The following is a 20252-nucleotide window of genomic DNA, read 5'->3' on the forward strand; positions in this document are numbered from 1 at the left end:
TCTCTTCCTGGGAAAGCAATTCATTAGAGGATATCTATTACCGATCAATACATAACTCTCTCATGACACAGGAGTCAGTAAATCGTGGCAGGGATCACTTTAATAACCTGTTACCAGTAAGAGTTAACCTGTTCCTTGCCTCAAGAGCTTCCTCCATTCAATAATTCAACACTAACAGTGTTATATGTGGGATCCTGTAAATGGATATCCTGAAGTATAACAAAGTTTCTAGGGGTTTATTGGATATTTACAGACATCATAATATCTTCCTCTTGTAATATGTCTACAGAAAACATAAATAGAAGTACGGTATGTGGTATAAATCTCCTGCCCTGGAATAGACCACAAATTACAATTGTGTCAACTTGTGTAGAAAAAGGTCCTATGAACGTCCTCATGCACAAGGGTCCAGATGCAAATATTACCCCTTGTGGGGAAGATAGCTCGATAGCAGCAGTGGTTTGGACCCAACCAGAGACAGGGACACAAAATATGCAGGAAACAGGTTTATTTAGAAAAAACTGGAAACTAAATAAACCTTGGCTTCAGGCACAAAATGAGCAAAATAAAATACAGCCTTAACTTTAGGCAAAATAATGAGAAACAAAATCCTGCTTGTCTGAGCAATTAACAGTAATAACTAACTATATGTGGGGCTTAGTAACAGCCACACGAACAAATCAATAAGCACGATACAGTCTCACTGGACTCAAAGGAACAAGACAGACCCAGACGCCTCCTCTCACTCCCTGGATGTGCCCTGAAGTGCAGGCTCTTCAGCCTTTTATTGGCCAGTAATGAGCCTATGACCCACACTTGGGCTGAGGCCTACTCCAGACCCGCCCTTGAACACACCTAGGACAGAAACCTGGGGCTGATATAGCGGAACTCCAGCACTCTGCCTGTCACCATCTCACACCCTATATCCCCAAGAGCCAAGTCCACTGGTAGGTGGGGGTCTGACTTCTTGGACCCCCACTGATCCTGAAGATTTGGCATTGCAGTCCCATAAAGGTGTTTTGTCATTAAAGACCTAGCTTAGGGGATAAGTGTCAAATCACTGGGAGTCGAACTGCTATCAACCCATTGATCAGGAGAATGAGGGTCCGAAAGTCACCCATGCATGCTCCAGGTAAATGAAGCACCAATATACTTACGACACACCGTGTCGCAAGTGTCCATGGAAGTCTATGGAGAGGGGATACTACTGCAAAAGATGCACAAATACTGCAGATGCTAATCTCTGCTACATCTATATACTAAGATAGCTTTATATTTTGTAGGATAATGCTCTATCACTGTACAAAATGGGGCATTAAATCATTTACTAACTGGCACCAGTCTCCTTCTAACACTCCCCTCTCCATAGACGTTTGTACTTGAGACTCGATATAAATACAGGTGCTATTAAAGATATGAATAAATGAAGGATAAGGGAAGCAAAAGCCTGATAAGAAGTGGAGAAGGAAGCATTATGTTTTAATAAAATATAAAACAACTTTCCATAAATGTATAAAGCAGGTCAATAAAAGAAACTTTTTAATATAACTGGAGATATGCATTTTTGGAAAGAAACACAGTATTCCTTCCATGTTACAGGTAGGATACCAAGCAGATAGGCGTCTACGAGAAGGTTAGGAAAACTGCCTGACAGTAAACCATAATGCTTCCTTCTCCACCTAAGATATATTAGAAAATTTGGTATATTCAAATGTACTATTCAGGACACCAAGCAGCTCCCCATATCTAAGCTTCCTAGACCTGGTAGTGATATGTGGAGGGAGTGGCATTAGAGTATTATACAATAAGTAATATTGTAAAGCTTCGTACTGATCCGGTTGATGCTACACTTTAATTCACAATTAGCATCTGCAAAGGACATGTGTACACGTGCCGACTGTCTGGATGTGGCAACATCTGTCCTTCTCTAACCTCAGCGTCATCATGTGACGGCGAATATCTGCATGTTCTATAAATAACCGTGAGGTCCCGCTGTAAGTGTCCAGAGCCAGCGGCAGAGAGCAATGACTTTTCCCTCCTGACCTACTTAGCCATGTCACTATGTCACTCAGCCTCCGGCACTGCAGAAGTGTGTCAGGAAGTAGAGAAAGGGATTGCAGGTCAAACCGAAATGGAGCCAGGGTTTATATGAGGTAGGAAATAGGCAGACAACAGCAGAAAAATGCACGCAGTTTGCAGTATGAACTGGGGAGACCGCACAGGACACAGGACGTCCTGTGAGGGAGATGACAGGCGGCCATGTTTTGATGTAGACCAGAAGCGCTGCTGCTGTGGCTGGTGATGGATTAACCAAAAACCAAATAATGGCTCGCACAGTATGAGTGTCTGGGTCGTGCAGGGTGAACAGACGCAGGGAAGTAAACACAGGCATTACCAGGACACGTGCACATGAAGCTATGAATGGCTATGTTCACAATTTAGGCTTTGTCCTAGGACATACTGTATGATCCTGTACCATATACAGTTTATATATAGAAATTTACATAAAAACTTCACATTATATTATTTAACATACAATGCACTAGAGTTTCAGCCTGTTTTGTATATATCTGAACTGCGTTAGCATTACGCAGGCTTCAGAGCTGAAATCCTCCCTAGCAATGTGATTATAGGTGGTCTTGTGGAATATGGCGTCTTGTCCTATAGGGGTATTCCAATAATATATGGGGTTCTGTACTTATATACATATGATGGCATTCAGTTTGTAGGAAATTTCTACATGGCTTGATAATTACGTAATTTAGGTTATGTAAATTAACCTCATGTTTAATTAACATAAGGGGCATGTCTTTGGTTCAGGTCTATATTATGGGAGAGGCATAAAGAGGCTAGGCATTTTTTCCTTATGCTTCTAAGATGTAAATCGAGTATGGGCTACATTGCATAATACCACCTCGTGGGGTATCCTTCATCATGAGGAAGGTGAGAGACCAGCCTAAAACTACACGGGGAAAAATTGTTAATGATCTCAAGGAAGCTGGGACCACAGTCACCAAGAAAACCATTGGTAACACATTACGCTGTAATGGATCAAAATCCTGCAGTGGCCGCAAGGTCCATGTGCAGGCCCGTCTGAAGTTTGCCAATGAACACCTGGATAATTCTAAGACTGACTGGGAGAAGGTGCTGTGGTCGGATGAGACAAATATTGAGCTCTTTGGCAACTCAACTCACTGTGTTTGGAGGAAGAGAAATGCTGCCTATGACCCAAAGAACACCGCCACCTCCAAGCACGATGGTGGGAACCTTATATTTGGAGGGAGCTGAAGCTCCGAGATGCCAAGTGACAGCCTCAAAATCTTAATGATTTAAAGATGATCTGCAAAGAGGAGCGGACCAAAAATCCTCCTGACATGTCCGCAAACCTCATCACCAACTACGTCTGACTGCTGTGCGCACCAACAAGGGTTTTGCCACCAAGTATTAGGTCTTGTTTGCCGGAGGGATCAAATACTTATTTCTCTATGCAAAATGCAAATAAATTTATAAAATTTATACAATGCGATCTTCTGGAATTTTTTTGATATTCTATCTCTCACTGTTAACATTTACCTACCCTTAAAATTATAGACTGCTCATGTTTTTGTCAGTGGGCAAACTTGTAAGTTTGTAAGTAATCAGCAAGGGATCAAATAATTATTTCCTTCACTGTATCATGTTCCCATCTCTTCAAAAACGTGCAAACATGGATGTAATACCCATGGATAGGTCCCCCCCCTCCCCCAAAACCCCTGTCATATCCTATGTTGCCAAACCCAAAATATTGGAACCGCTGCTTAGCAAACAGAGTGTAAAAGGAGTGATGACAACGGGAAACTTCAGTTTTCATTTTTTTTGGATGAAACTTGTGGAAACACGGATAATAAGGGATAACAACCTGTTTTCGGACCATTTTTATTTCTATAGGAAACAGGAAAATGAACCTCCCAGATCCACAAACAGGAAGTAGAATTGTGGGAGAAAAAAAGATAAGAGGAACGTGTAGAATCTTGCATGATGTATGTGAGCACGGACTGGTGACTGACAGGACATAGAAATGTCATTTGTTTTCTACAGTGCTGTGCAAAAGATTTAGGGGTGCGGAGGGAAAAAAAATTTCAGTAATAAAATGGTTAATAGTTTATATTTGTCAATCAACAAAATGAAACGAATAAAGAAAAGAGAAATCTAAATGTCATCAATATTTGTTGTGATCTTTGCCCTTTGCCTTCCATCAATTCTTCTTAGTGCACTTGAAGACAGTTTTTTTGAGAACTAAGCACAGATCTTCTGATCTGTTCAGTCATCTGATAAAATCTTATCAAGCTTTGTTTTGTTAGATATCTTACATCCTTTATCTACATTATGTACAAGGTTCTGGTATGAATCTGCATCTTCATCTGCTTGCAGGGTATTTTCATCTCAGACACTTATGGCATAGGTACAGGGTATGATATAAATGTTTGGTAGAGGCAGGCTGCAACTCAGTATCTCCAGAACAGGGGTCCCATGATCCCAATCATGCTTGGTGCCAAGGCCGCAATGAATGGCTGCAAGTGTCTGTCTGGCCATTTTCACGTTCAGGATTCTATCAGGATTCAGGTACAAATTTCATGCCTTAGGCAGAGACCTCATATTGTGAATAAGCTGCTCTTTTATTGTTGCAGATTTTGCTACAGTCAAACCCAGAAGCGGTTACAAAATTAATGGGAACTATAAAGGAAGCGCCTATACTTCTCCCTTCTGCTCAATTCATTACTGTCTGTGGTTCAGAAAAATGCAGCAAAATCTGCAACAACAAAAAAAAAGCAGATTTACGAAACGTGGAGCTTTAAAATGGTTCCGATCCAGTGGTCGTAAACAGAGTTGGAACCCCATGGTCCATTGTTAAAACTCTCTTGGATCAGTCAAGGCAAATTCCCAGACAACCTCTTTCCTTCTATCAGGATCCGCAGCTATTGCTCCAGAGATACATTTGCTCTATAAAATTTCTGCGCAGATTCATGAATGCTTCTAGAGAAGGCTAAAATGAAAGAAAAAGTTTCCTACCGTCATTGTAGGTTTATGCACAATAGGAATGTCGCTGGAGCTGTAATGGATCTCTCTGTAATTTGTGTGGATAAGTTGCCTAGGAAAGAAAATAAAGAGTTAATTATATGTTAATCCTTATAAGGTTTTTTTTTCCATCTCCACTGGTTGCAGGCATACTAGGATATTTCCATGACTTTTATACTGTTAGCCATTCTTAGACTAGGTCTTCTATATCAGATCGTTGGGGGTCCAATGCCTGGCACACTACTGATCAGCAGCACTGGAAACAACACAGCACCATGTATCGTACAGTGGCCCAGAATGGTACTGCAATTCCTTTCTTGATTAGCTGATCAGCAAGGTTCCTAGGAATCAGACCCCAACCTGTCTGATACTGATGATGCATCCTAAGAATACGCTGTCATAAAATTCCTGAGAAACCCCTTTCATCTACACCCGAGTGGAAGTAACATGGAAGAGATCTCCAATTCTCCCAAAATGCCCCCCAAAAAGTCATCTCTGCCCTGAAAAGATGGTCTCAAAGCTCCAGTGGTATTGCCCAAGTATGGGGAGGATGGGCCAATATAGGGATTATAAAATGGTTGCTTTGTCCACAGAATGTCTCTGGTATTGCTTTTCAGCACAAATGACTCTAAAAGGCGGTCGTACAACATAATGTGACCGGATTGAGGTAGTCATCATGTCTATAAACACCACTAGATAATCCAACATGATCAATCACTACTGATTCCCTTGAGATAAGTCATTCAAAAACATGGCTACTTTCTTCCAAAAACCGTGCCATACCTATCCACCTATCACTGTAAGTGGTTTTGCAGTCCCATTCACTTCAATGGAACTGAGCAGCAATACTTGACACAACCCAAGGACAGGGGTGGCGCTGATTTTAGAAAATAAAATACGTTTAACTAATCCTAGACAACCCTCAAAATCAAGTAGTTGACAGATGGCCCCACTGACTACAGGTCTCTTAAAAATTCTTGGGTAACTCCTGTTTTAGTGGTTGGGCTGTCCGTCAAAAAAAAACAAACCATGAGATTTAAAGCTCATTCACACCAGTCGATTTAGCATATTGTAAATCTGGCATGTATTACAACAGTATGTACAGCAGACATTTGCTGTCTAGGCTAAGGCTCCACGTAGCAAAATGCAGTTAAAAAAAATTGCAAAAATAAAAAGCTGTGAAAATACTTTGGATTTTTTTCCGTTTTTGCAGTATTTTTTGTTTATTTTTTTTTGCTTCCCCTATAAAATTCAAAGGGAAGATGCAGCTCCACATTATGTGAATTAGATTAACTAAACTTGCTGATTGTTTCCATATAGTAACAGATTTTTCCTATGAAAAAAAAAAAGACAAGATCTATGTATCTTGGGTAAAGTTAAAAATATGTTGGTTTTTGCTGAACCTACAGCAATAAAAAGTAAAAATATTAGTTGTGATGCATAAAGACACCCAAATGTTTATACTGGAATGGAAAGACTTTGACCTTGCAAGCCCTTGGTGATGAATGTGTTAAAAGGTAGCTCCGAAGTATCAGTTACGGTAATAAATCTTGGTAGGGGGTTGGTTGGCCCCTCAGACCACAGCGACTATACACCAGAGAAGATGTCATCTTGTAGGGTGACCAATAATTAATAGAGGTCAGATCTTCTTACCAAAATAGAGGACAACCTGTCAGGGTACAGCCGCGCAGGGTCACACTGTGCACCTATAGGAATTTATTACAGGTCCATTCACTTTTAATTAGGACCAGGACTAATTCTTGCCTTGAAAAATTGGGGACTTAGGTTTTGATTCATAAGACAAGTTGGAAACTTGGGAGAATCTAAAAAAAACAATGACCTGATCAGATTCAAGCCTATCTGAGATTTGTCTCATCCGGCACTGAATATGCAAACTACTACAAACTCCATATTGTGCCCAAAATGTAGACAAGTGCTGAGTGTGCCTGTGTCTTTAAAGAGTAGAGCAGCTTAAAGTGTACCCTCAATTATAAAATAACTTTCCAGAAAGGCACAGTACATGTGAATATAAAAAACTTTGTAATATATCTTATTAAAGAAATCTGTTTCCTTCTCCACTTATCAGGTTAACTTACTTTTTACACAAAAGTCTATGGAGAGGGGGAGGTGGCGAGGAAAAGGCTGCTGGAAAAGACTCACTAAGAGGGAGAGCTCTTCTGACACTACCATGTTTCAATATAAGTCTCTACTACTACACAGAATGAGGCAATAAATCAACAGCATTCCCTTCCCCTCTCCATAGACTTCTGTGTGTAAGTATGGAAATGGATTCTATACAAATAAACTGTCTAGGTGACAATACGGAGGAGAAAAGCAGTCTAATAAGAGGAGAAGGAAAACTATTTCTTTAACATATATTACAAAGTTTCTAATATTCACTTGTACTATTCATTTAAGAGAAGATAATCTTTTAATAGTCCCACCATAGGGAAATTCAGTGTGTTACAGCAGCATGGATAATTCAGTAATATATTACAAGAAAAAAACACCTACAAGCTCATAGCAGATAGAAAAGATACTAGGAGTCATAGCAACTAAAATAGAAAGAAAACACTTCAGGATCATTTAGTTCTCTGTGCGGAGGGATCTTTGCTTAGCCTGATGTAGATTATACAGCCTGATTGCGGTTGGAAGGAAGGACCTCCGATAGCGCTCCTTCTCACACTAGGGGGGAAGCAGTCGGTCACTTACAGTGCTGCCAAGTGCTTTTAAGGTCTCATACATGGGGTGGGATTTATTCTCCAGCATGGAGGTCACCACGGACAGTATCCCTCTGTCACCCACCACCTGTACTGGGTCCAAGGGGCTCCTCAAGACAGAGCTGGCATTTCCAACCAGCCTGTCAAGTCTATTTCTGTCCCTGGTTGGTATAATACTCCCCCAACAGGCCACTCTGAAGAAGATGGCTGATGCTACCACAGAGTACAAATAGGCCCTCAGAAGCGCCTTATGGAGTAGTTTTATATTAGGAGGTACAGTTTAAATGTAATAAAAAAGAAAGGATCGGACTTTATGAAAGTCAACATGACTTTTTTCCTGCAAGGCAGGGGACATGTGACATTCGTGTGTCACCAAGTTCTGCCAAAATTGTGGGTTCAGACAGTTGTTCTGTAAAATGGAAACCTTAACAATGTGCATATGTTACTTTTTAGGAAGTCAGACTGTCAGTGGATATATGCCACCCAGTGCTATGTTCCTGACATAATATAATGTCTTCCATAAGGACATTTGTACTGTAACCCAACTTCTGCTGAAAGACATGGCCAGTAGGAGTCCAGCACCCAAAAAGTTTCGGCTGCCGGAAGTTGCATATAAGGTATATAGTCGGAAGCAGCTCTGCTCCTATTCAAGTAACTGGGAACACAGCAGTTGTCACCACAACAGTGTACATCTCCATTGTATATAGCTTCTGGCTCCGTACACTATAGTGGTAGCCCCAGGGAACTGCAGCTCTGCTTCCATTCACTTTAATCTAGCTTCTCACAGGCAAATCAGCATATTGGTGCGTGGTCCAGGTGTGGGACCCCACAGTTCTAATAATAATGATGATCTATCTCGTAGACAGGTTATCAGTAGCCATTACCTCTGGCTCTTGGGCAACCCTTTTATCCAAGATTAGAAAATATGGCTGCTTTCTATCAGCAAGAGCTCTGTTTCCTCTCTTCAGGAAGTGACAGCATCTCATTTAATTACATGGCCAAGCTGCAGCTCAGTCCTATTCATCTGAATGAGACTGAGCTGCAACATGGCTATGTCACCAATGAATGTGATGTCACTGCCTGAGAAGAGGAAGTGGACTTATCTCTGAAAGCAGCCATGTTTGAATCTTGAATAATCCCTTTAAGAGCTCTTGCATTTGTGACAGTGACAAGGCAAGAAGCTTTCTCTGCAACCATAGCAGCCTCCTCTCATGAGACATACAGAAAGCAGCTGATTCTCAGGAGACTGCCTACAATAGTTTATGCTACCTGCTTATGTTTGATTTCCAGCTCATGCAAACACTCCAAGAAAATGTATTTACAGATTTGGCCTAGTTGTATGCCAAAGGAGGATTATGTATAATAAACTATATACAATGCTAATTGTAATATAGCATAATACAGGGAAATTCAGAGCTCAGCTTCTTTCTTCTATCAAATGAACCTATATATCACAGCGCTCAGCTTCTCTCCCTGTATCATATAACCCTATATATCACACAGCTCAGCTTCTCTCCTCTATCATATAACCCTATATATCACAGAGCTCAGCTTCTCTCCTCTATCATATAACCCTATATATCACAGAGCTCAGCTTCTCTCCTCTATCATATAACCTTATATATCACAGAGCTCAGCTTCTCTCCCTGTATCACAAAACCCTATATATCACAGAGCTCAGCTTCTCTCCCTGTATAAAACCCTATATATCACAGAGCTCAGCTTCTCTCCTCTATCATATAACCCTATATATCACAGAGCTCAGCTTCTCTCCTCTATCATATAACCTTATATATCACAGAGCTCAGCTTCTCTCCCTGTATCACAAAACCCTATATATCACAGAGCTCAGCTTCTCTCCTCTATCATATAACCCTATATATCACAGAGCTCAGCTTCTCTCCTCTATCATATAACCCTATATATCACAGAGCTCAGCTTCTCTCCTCTATCATATAACCCTATATATCACAGAGCTCAGCTTCCCTCCCTGTATCATATAACCCCATATATCACAGAGCTCAGCTTCTCTCCTCTATCATATAACCCTATATATCACAGAGCTCAGCTTCTCTCCTCTATCATATAACCCTATATATCACAGAGCTCAGCTTCTCTCCTCTATCATATAACCCTATATATCACAGAGCTCAGCTTCTCTCCCTGTATCATATAACCCTATATATCACAGAGCTCAGCTTCTCTCCTCTATCATATAACCCTATATATCACAGAGCTCAGCTTCTCTCCTCTATCATATAACCCTATATATCACAGAGCTCAGCTTCTCTCCTCTATCATATAACCCTATATATCACAGAGCTCAGCTTCTCTCCTCTATCATATAACCTTATATATCACAGAGCTCAGCTTCTCTCCTCTATCATATAACCCTATATATCACAGAGCTCAGCTTCTCTCCCTGTATCATAAAACCCTATATATCACAGAGCTCAGCTTCTCTCCTCTATCATATAACCCTATATATCACAGAGCTCAGCTTCTCTCCTCTATCATATAACCCTATATATCACAGAGCTCAGCTTCTCTCCCTGTATCATAAAACCCTATATATCACAGAGCTCAGCTTCTCTCCTCTATCATATAACCCTATATATCACAGAGCTCAGCTTCTCTCCTCTATCATATAACCCTATATATCACAGAGCTCAGCTTCTCTCCCTGTATCATATAACCCTATATATCACAGAGCTCAGCTTCTCTCCCTGTATCATATAACCCTATATATCACAGAGCTCAGCTTCTCTCCTCTATCATATAACCCTATATATCACAGAGCTCAGCTTCTCTCCTCTATCATATAACCCTATATATCACAGAGCTCAGCTTCTCTCCTCTATCATATAACCCTATATATCACAGAGCTCAGCTTCTCTCCTCTATCATATAACCCTATATATCACAGAGCTCAGCTTCTCTCCTCTATCATATAACCTTATATATCACAGAGCTCAGCTTCTCTCCTCTATCATATAACCCTATATATCACAGAGCTCAGCTTCTCTCCTCTATCATATAACCCTACTAGCTTTTACCCGCGACTTCATCTGCGGTGATTTGAGAATTGGGCGGACACAGACGTGTGAAACTGTAAAAGTGCTTTAAAAAGTTTGGTGGGCAAGCAAATGTGATGTGATCTGTTATATTGTGTATGTAGTAATACAGACAATGTGATGTGTTATATTGTGTAAGTAGTGATACAGACAATGTGATGTGTTGCATTGTGTATGTAGTGATACAGACAATGTGATGTGTTGTATTGTGTATGTAGTAATACAGACAATGTGATGTGTTATATTGTGTATGTAGTGATACAATGTGATGTGTTATATTGTGTATGTAGTGATACAGACAATGTGATGTGTTATATTGTGTATGTAGTAATACAGACAATGTGATGTGTTATATTGTGTAAGTAGTGATACAGACAATGTGATGTGTTGCATTGTGTATGTAGTGATACAGACAATGTGATGTGTTGTATTGTGTATGTAGTAATACAGACAATGTGATGTGTTATATTGTGTATGTAGTGATACAATGTGATGTGTTATATTGTGTATGTAGTGATACAGACAATGTGATGTGTTATATTGTGTATGTAGTGATACAGACAGTGTGATCTGTTATATAGTGGAAAGCTATATGTAAATGTGAGTGAGCAGAGTGAGGGCTACTCCTGAGGTGACAGTAAGGAGTGTGCAGGCAGGTTGAGGCAGGAAATGCCAGGCAGTGTGTGTGAGTCTATAGCTGAGGCTAGGAGTCCTGCTTTTGTGAGTCTCCTGCTAGGAAGCCATGTTGTTTAGTGGCACCAAAAGTAGCCTGTGACTCAATCCTAAGGTAAAACTATGTTTGTGGAAAATTGCACGCAAATCCGTCCAGGCGTTTTAGCGTGATTGAGGAACAAACATCCAAACTCACAAACATCCAAACACACAAACTTTCACACTTATAATATTAGTAGGATATATCACAGAGCTCAGCTTCTCTCCTCTATCATATAACCCTATATATCACAGAGCTCAGCTTCTCTCCTCTATCATATAACCCTATATATCACAGAGCTCAGCTTCTCTCCTCTATCATATAACCCTATATATAACAGAGCTCAGCTTCTCTCCTCTATTATATAACCCTTTATATCACAGAGCTCAGCTTCTCTCCTCTATCATATAATCCTATATATCACAGAGCTTAGCTTCTCTCCTCTATTATATAACCCTATATATCACAGAGCTCAGCTTCTCTCCCTCTATTATATCCAGCTCTAAGATATGGCATTGTACCATCTGATAATTTCTCTTTATTGAAGACAAGGCCCTGGAATACACTGTTAGGGAGCCTTCACACGGAGTAAACGCGCGTGTATTTTTGCAAAATACACATGTAAAAATAAGACTCCCATTGACTTCAATGATATTTTTTATATGTGTAAAAAAAATACATAAAAAAACACGTCAAAATACACATGTAAAATGTCAATGAAGTCAATGGGAGTCTTATTTTTACACGTGTATTCTTTACACGTGTATTTTGACAAAATGAGCGCGTGTTTACTCTGTGTGAATGGAAGTGCTTGTACAAAAAGGACGAGCCCCCTTTAAATCACCCTGCCTATGTGAACCATGTGATTTACCGGACATTTAGCATCAAGGATGGAAATTTCTAATCAACTGTCTGGATCACTTAATGCACATTGTACACTCTGTATTCATTTACTATGGCACGCTGATATATCGCCCCTAGATCTGATGCATTATATCATTTCCATGTAATTAAGCCCAACCTAAGTTCTGCAGATTGATGAATAATCGCTTTTCTTTATGCAGTTTCGCTTACTCATTCAGTTTTTTTTTTTTCGTTTTCTTCCTTCCAGACTCCAGTCTCGGAAGCCTGAGAAAGATAATGTCATTATGGATTGTCATAAAGCAGGCCTGCCGTCCTCTTCCTCTCCTACACTGGGGAGGGGGGGGGGGAGGCGTACAGGTTTCATTAAGCTAAAAGCATGATGGATGTCAGAGGGGAATATTCTGGCTAAAAGCCCTTAATGCTCAGACTACAAGATCTATGGCACAATGAGATCAGTGTAAGAAGGGTCAGTACAGATACCACGTGTGATGTCACTGGGATGATCTCATCAGTCACGCCAGCAAGGGCATAAAAACGTCTTCTAAGGTCAACATCTTGCAGCCGGCGTAACATGATTTGCTTTTATTTAATGATGGTGGGGAGTGTGAGCGGTGGAGCTGAGGTTTTTCATGAATGGAAATGTACATTCAGCATATGTGCCGGGAAAATTCCTGGCATGTATGCCAAATGTATTTATAGGGTCCCATTGGCCCAACATAGTTCGCTTTCTATAGACATCAGGCTCGTATACATTAGTATTATATATATATATATATATATATATATATATATATATATATATATATATATATATTTATTTATATATAATGTATTTATTATTAAATTATTATTATTATTATTATTAAATTGTTAAATTAAATTAATTATTAAATTATTATTATTATTATTAATAATAATAATAATAATAATAATAATAATAATAATAATATGTATTTTTATTTTTTTTTAAATAGGATATCCAGAGGCATCCTGCAAAAACAAGTATACCACTTTGCAAGCATTTCTATAATGGGAACCTATGTGTGACAATACTGTATTTTTCAGACTATAAGACGCACTGGACTATGAGACGCACCTAGGTTTTAGAGGAGAAAAACAGGGGGAAAAAAATTTTAAAACAAAAAATGGTAAAATATTTAATATATGGGAGTTGTAGTTTTGCAACAGCTGCAAGGCCGCATTGACAGGTGACCCTGTAGCTGTACGGGGATGCATAGGGCGTTTCTTTTGTGGGGCCAGATGTACTTTTTCGATGGGGGGGTCTGAAAACCAGGTCCCTTGCTGATCAGCTGTTTGAACAGCACTGTGGTCACTTCACACTAAACCAAAAGCAGAGTCGTACATTTGCCAGTGGCTGTGCTTGGTATCACAGCTCAGCCCATTCACTTGAATGGGACTGAGCTGCCATTAGACCATGTGATCTATGAATGCGACATCACATGGCATGTGAGGCGGAAGTGGTGTTCAGAGACTGTTGTTACTGCTTCATACAGCTGATCCATGGGAGATCTGCAATTGGTGACCTATCCTAAGGGTAAACCATCATTTGCTAAAGCCTGTAAGACTCCAGAATGCGTTCGTCATAATAATGTGAGGCGAGACCTGTGACTGGGCCTCAGTGCTCATGTGACGTTGTAATGCAGAGATGCAATGGCCTGTGATTGGGCTTCAGCAGTTCCTGATGCTTAAGATGCTGAGGAGGACAGGGATTCATGTGGTAGCCCAGGAGAGGTGAGTAACATTGTTTTTCATGTTTGCCCACTTTCCATGGACCTCTACTTATTATATTCTGGGGTCTGAAGGCTGGATTATAATAGAAGCAAATGGGCTATTACTTGCTTGGGCTACAACCCATTTCATCCTAGTAATCCTCAATATAATCCTCCCCTGGGGGTGTGGCCTTTGAAAAAGGATGTGGACAAAATGATCATTCATTAATCATAATTGACATAAAATGGACAATTAATTGCAATTTTTATTTAGGTCATAATCACCCAGCCCTAACTGTTGACCCCAGGTGTCCCCACCCTGATCCATCTAAAAGTGGTAAAAAGGTCTGAAGATGGAGAAAATGGTACATTTTGTCCATTCACCTAAAATGTGCCACTTTTCTGCCAAAAAACAGGAGTGACAATGAGACTGTAAGGACTGTAATGACCTAGGTTTTTGCTTCCCCAGGGCCATACCATGTCACATGACACAGGCTGGCCATTGATGGGAGTCAGCAGGAGACCCTGGTGATGGTGTTGAGGTTGGATATAAAAGTGCTGTATATTAAGAAAATGTCATTATTTTTTTTACATTGTGCGCAACTTGAACTAAATTTTTAGGGTCCAGAAAACCCATCCAAGCCTATTAAAAAATAAATGTTTTTTTTTTGTTTGTTTTTTTTGGCAGTGAGATCTTAGCTGAACAAGGGAACAGTTGGAAGAAATCATTGTCACACCCGGTAATATGGACAAGATCCTACATTACATTCATCAGGATGGTTTATGTGGATGTATCGCTCCCCGATGCTTCATGCTGGAGGCAGGAGAAGGCTGCAGGAAGTCATATCTGGCCTACATAGATAAATATGAGTCACTGAGTCCCAGATCTGAGCTCTGCAGCTTTGATATTTTTTTTTGCGTTTTCTACCATTTGCCCTTTTGCTGCTTTCAATAAATTGATCTGAGATTTTCTTTTAACCCCGGCGTCTTCTGGCATGAAAGACTGAGTCTGTTGTTTCAACCCCATGACAGAAGACAGGAAGCTCTTAAGATCTGGCACATCTATATCAGTGATTGGCGGCTGCTGACACTTAAAGGAACAGGATAGTGAAAAATGACTTCAGGCATCTCTATGGGATGAGTAACATATAATGCTATTGTACTTTATCTTCCTCCAATTGCAGCTTCTCCTCTACTTTGCTAGTCATAGTCCTACAAGTTCTTAAAGGGCCAGTAGTGCCAATATCCAGTGTCAGTTCCATCTCCTGCCCTGGGGTTATAAAGGACCCTTGTCCATTACTTTGAACCTGAGAGATTGAAGGATGTCCTTCATTTCTGTTTAGCTGGCTTCTGACCCTCGCTGCTTGTCTTCTGATCAGGTCTACCACCTGTCTGCTGTCTGTCTTGACCTATTGACTGTCTAGTAAAGTGAGCGAATTTTGGCAGCCCTGACCTCCTCCTGCCCGACAACTTCTTCTGTCTTTGACCTACAAATCGGTGTCTCCAATCCTTTCATTCACACAGCAGCTGTTGCTAACACTAGCGCCGTGACCTGGATATTCCCTGTGGGAATGTCCATAGCCCCCTGCAGTGGTTGAAGAGTGAAGAACTCATAATCTTACACTTCCTAATTTACCCCACCAACAAACCCACAGCAACCCAGGAGGTCCATATTATGTGTGACATATTGCCAATGTAGGCATATACAATACCACCATAGTCATATAACAGTCCCATACAGTGACTACATAAAATATCAAATAATAGTATCACTCAATGTCTAAATAATACTTCAGATAGTGGCACAATGTAAATGTGAGACGATCTACCAAGGAAATGTCATGTACGGTGGAACCAGGTGGTGAAGGCTGCTTTACAATAGAGGCCCAGAGGCAAAAGCCCTTTTGCCCATGTTATAACCCAGCCTTACCTGTATGCTGTTCCCTCTAATAAGGCTCTATTCAGATCACTATTTTATATCTGTTTAACCAATGCAAAAAAATGGATGCAAACGAGTGGCCATCAATTTACATAAAGGTTAAAGTTTAAAAATAACTGATCTGTTTCTGGCCATGTTTTTTGACAGACACACAACATTTTTTAAACATTACATTGGCATCAGATTTGATATCTGAGTGGTGGGAGTCTGGCACCAGGACGTGGCACCAATGAGCTGATCCAACCACCAGAAGCTACCACATAGGATGGTGCCAGAAAATCAGACACTGTGGCAATGGTAACTGGGAAACTCCAGCACTGCTCCTATTCAGGTGAATAAGAGCAGAGCTACTTCTGGTAACATAACCTGTATACAGCTTCCAGCAGCTGTATCAGATGGGTCTGCAGTATCCAATACACATGAGGTCTTGGTCATCTACTTTAACTCCTTCCTTTCCAGATTGCCTACTTTAGAGAGAGTACTGCTTGTATATGAATACCGGTTTCCAATTGATCCTCTTGGACAATAGATATCCATCGACTTCAGATTATACCATGTAATGCACTTTTCTCGTGAATGTGAATTTTACAAAGTGAATAACTCATTTAGGCTAAGCCCTCACACAGCAGGCTGCGGGAAAAACCATGGCAGAAACGCAGTGCGCTTTTTCCAACAGTGCTTTCCACAAAATCCGCAGAGGATTTCTCTGTGAACTTTCTGCTTCAATTATACCTATAGGAAAATCAACAACTTTCCGTAGGTCTAATTGAAATTCTGTAATTTCCAAAAAACGTGTCAGTTTTGGAAAACGCAGCATTTCCACTGTGGGGTTTTTTCCGCAATGTGTGGATGGGATTCCTTTAAGCCCTCGCAGGCAGGGCTTGTGCCAGTCGGTCATTGTTAGTATTATATCAACCTGTATATTTTATGTATTGTATGTAACCCCCAAATGTAAAGCACCATGGAATTAATGGTGCTATATAAATAAACAATAATAATAACAATAATAATCAACAAAATTATGCTGTATGAGCCCCACATATGCCTAATAGCCTTTAAAAAGGCTATCCAGGCACCGCTAATCTTATTTAACCCCCCGTTTTAAAGTAATACCCTAAAAACGATTATTCCAATGATACTTACCGTGCACGGTGGGCGGTCCTGCACTGTCTAACTTCATCTTGCTGTCGCGCCTTCCTCTTCTTTCTTCTTATAGCGACGTCCTCCTGTCCTCGCTCTTCCACGCTTTGATCTTCTTTTCTTCCGGAATGAAGAAGTACGCTCGCGTAGTTCTAAGGGGTACTTAGAACTACAACAAAAATGGCACCGGCGCGTGTGTAGTAGCGCTCCGGAGGGAACGTTACTGCGCACGTGTGGAATTTGAACACAACCCACTGGAAGAACAGAAGATCAAGGCGGGGAAGAGCCAGGACAGGAGAGCGTCGCTGGAAGAAGAGAGAAGAGGAAGGCGTGACAGCAGATGACGTCGGACAGTGCACGACCACGACCGTGCAGGGTAAGTATAATTTGCATATTCATTTTTAGGGTATTATTTTAAAACGGGAGGGGAGGTTAAACTTAGCGGTGCCTGAATAGCCTTATTAAAGGCTATTCAGGCATATGTGGGGCTCATACAGCATAATTTTGCTGATAGAGTCCCTTTACAGTGCACTCTCTGACATGGAATTAATTTCCTCTAAGTGTCATTTTTGGTGACTAAATGTGACGGAGGCACTTAAAGATAACCAAATAGAATTTTATTAACACTGGGCCTTAGTTACATGATTAGAAAAACATGGTGCCACTCCTGTCCATTAGTTGCATTCATTTCAACAAAACAGTTGCGACATTTTTTCCCAAAAAAGAAATAACCCATACTTTTCCAATTTTTTCCAATCTCTTTAAATTTCTTCCTACACAACAAGTGTATTGTAGGCAAAGAATGTATAATATATGATCCATACTCACTCATTTCTCTGAAGGGTTAAAACCATCTCCTTTCCTTCCACCTTCACCATCACTTCTACATAGGGTGGATACTAAAAAAGAAGAAAATTGTGAATCTTTCTCATTAAAATACATTTAGAGGGGACCTATCAAGTTGATTTTGGCCACTAAACCAGTCCCAGCTCCTTATGGATCAATGGTTTAGTGTCCCAAATAGTCCTGTTAGAATAAACACTGCTTTATACCTACCTAGAGATGAGTCCGATGAGTGTCATAAGACTCCTCTCTGGCATTCCCAATACCTAAGCATCAATGAAGCCGGGGACGTACAGCAGCTTTGTTGTGATTGTGCCCGAGGTCCTTTGCATTCACATTGAAGTCAAGGTGTACTCCTCCTTTTTTAATGCTGGCTACAAGGGGGCTATTTGGGACATTAATCCTCCCGGGTTCACTAGGACTTGTGGGTGGGTTAGTGGCCAATATCGTCCTTTAAAAGCCATATGCGTACAGGGCTACTTGTTGTAGAATCGGCAAAAGTGGCAATGACTAGCCATCTGCGTTAGCACTGGCTAAACAAATCTCATCCAAACACTGCTTAATAAAACTCACAGCACAATACACCTTACCCTGCAAGTTGTGAACCCACAGCACGTTAATAATTGCTACTGGTTCTAGCATATCAATGGAAATGCTAAAACTTGGACCACCCATATGGCAAAGCTCACCTACAAGCTTCAATGGAAACCAGTGACACTCATCTGGTTTCTGCCATGGGTGTGTCCATTGTGAGATGTCCACTAAGGACAATGGGGCGAAAGGAGTAAGCAATCGCCACCTCTTACCTTCCCTGAGAACAAAAGGATCATGTATTACCCCTAAAATGATCTTTCAGGAGAGTGTGCACACAACTTATTCACCTTGTCACTGGGTTTCTCTTGTAAACCATTGGGTGTCAACCAGCGCGGCGTTATCACTTCAGAATGAGACCGAATCTGCTCAAGATGAGACTGATGACTTATTCCTGGAACAGAAGGTGTAAAAATTACTCAGTGAAAGCAAACAGGAAAAAAAAATGCTTTGTCACTGCCATACCACTAGACACAGGTAGTGGTCAAGGTGACTCACATAAAGAAGCTCTATAAACGCCCCTGACATGTCTATTTTAGTAAAAACTTGCACCCCTCTTATTGAGGCATGTAAAGCTTGCCGAGGAGTCCTCCAAGTATCCCATCATGCCCCACTTTACAAAGGTTCAGGAACCCAAGAACCAGGAGGTCTTCTGGTTGGTCTTCATATTATAAAGATGGTAGTCCGGTAGTTTGTGGCATAAGTAATACAATAATAATAATATTATAAGATAATAACAAACAGGGGGTCTATAAGTTGTTAAATGCTATTTGAGACAACAATTGTCACAAGTAGAGTTTTTACGCCACCCTCACCATTTTCAAGAAAAGGGGCTGAGGAAGGAGGAATGGCAGGGCCATTGGGCCCCAACAGATTTATCACCATTTACATCTCTTTATTACATTTACATCACCATTTATCTGTTGCGTAAAGGAAGAATTCAATCTTTGTCAGCAAAAAACCTCAGTATACGGACACCCTAATATATGATGAGGTAAATTCCCCACCAACACCACACTGTGTGTGAAGAATTATAGAAAATGGCTGCCTTTTCCCAAAAACAGCGCCACAGCAGTCCACATGACGTGTCTGGTATTGCCATGAAACATTTTTAGATTCAATGGCGCCGAGCAGCCATACCAGAGACATCCCATAGAGAGTGTTGACACTGTTCTTGAGAAGAGGCAGCCATGTTTTCTAATCCTGGACAACCCCTTTAAGCCAATACTGAAAGATTTTGTTCTGAATGTCAGTAATCTTATGGGAAAATACTACAATTTTTCACTCTGTCTGGAATGGGTGATAACAGGGAACAATAACACCGCAAAAGACTTCCTTGTAGTATATGTTTCAGGGTCCATCATATTACACCGCACTGTTGTGCACTTCCTTATGGCGCACCATTTGCTCCATCTTACAGGAAGTAGATAGATGACGAAGGAAATACATTCCCTCAGCAAACAGACATTTTCTAACATCTGAGGTAAACTGATATCCAAAGGTTTCACCTCTACTGTGACCTGCAAAGACGGACATTGCTTGCCTTAGTCAAATACTTGGCTGACCATGAGTTTGCCATGTTGC

At 40.7% G+C, this 20252-nt stretch overlaps 1 protein-coding gene across 1 annotated transcript in view; it reads right to left on the bottom strand.

The window, feature by feature from the left end:
* Positions 1–19860, bottom strand: part of ADAM19 (ADAM metallopeptidase domain 19) — a 39501-nt gene extending 19641 nt beyond the window's left edge. The window contains exons 1-4 of the mRNA XM_075275891.1: positions 19809–19860; positions 18959–19062; positions 18063–18133; positions 5050–5128 (exon numbers count right to left, since the gene is read on the bottom strand). Coding sequence (XP_075131992.1) covers positions 5050–5128; positions 18063–18133; positions 18959–19062; positions 19809–19860 — 306 coding nt within the window. The remainder of the gene's footprint in view (positions 1–5049; positions 5129–18062; positions 18134–18958; positions 19063–19808) is intronic.
* Positions 19861–20252: the final 392 nt, after the last annotated feature.

The sequence above is a fragment of the Leptodactylus fuscus genome, chromosome 5 (genome assembly GCF_031893055.1).
Source record: "Leptodactylus fuscus isolate aLepFus1 chromosome 5, aLepFus1.hap2, whole genome shotgun sequence".
NCBI classification, from domain to species: domain Eukaryota; kingdom Metazoa; phylum Chordata; class Amphibia; order Anura; family Leptodactylidae; genus Leptodactylus; species Leptodactylus fuscus.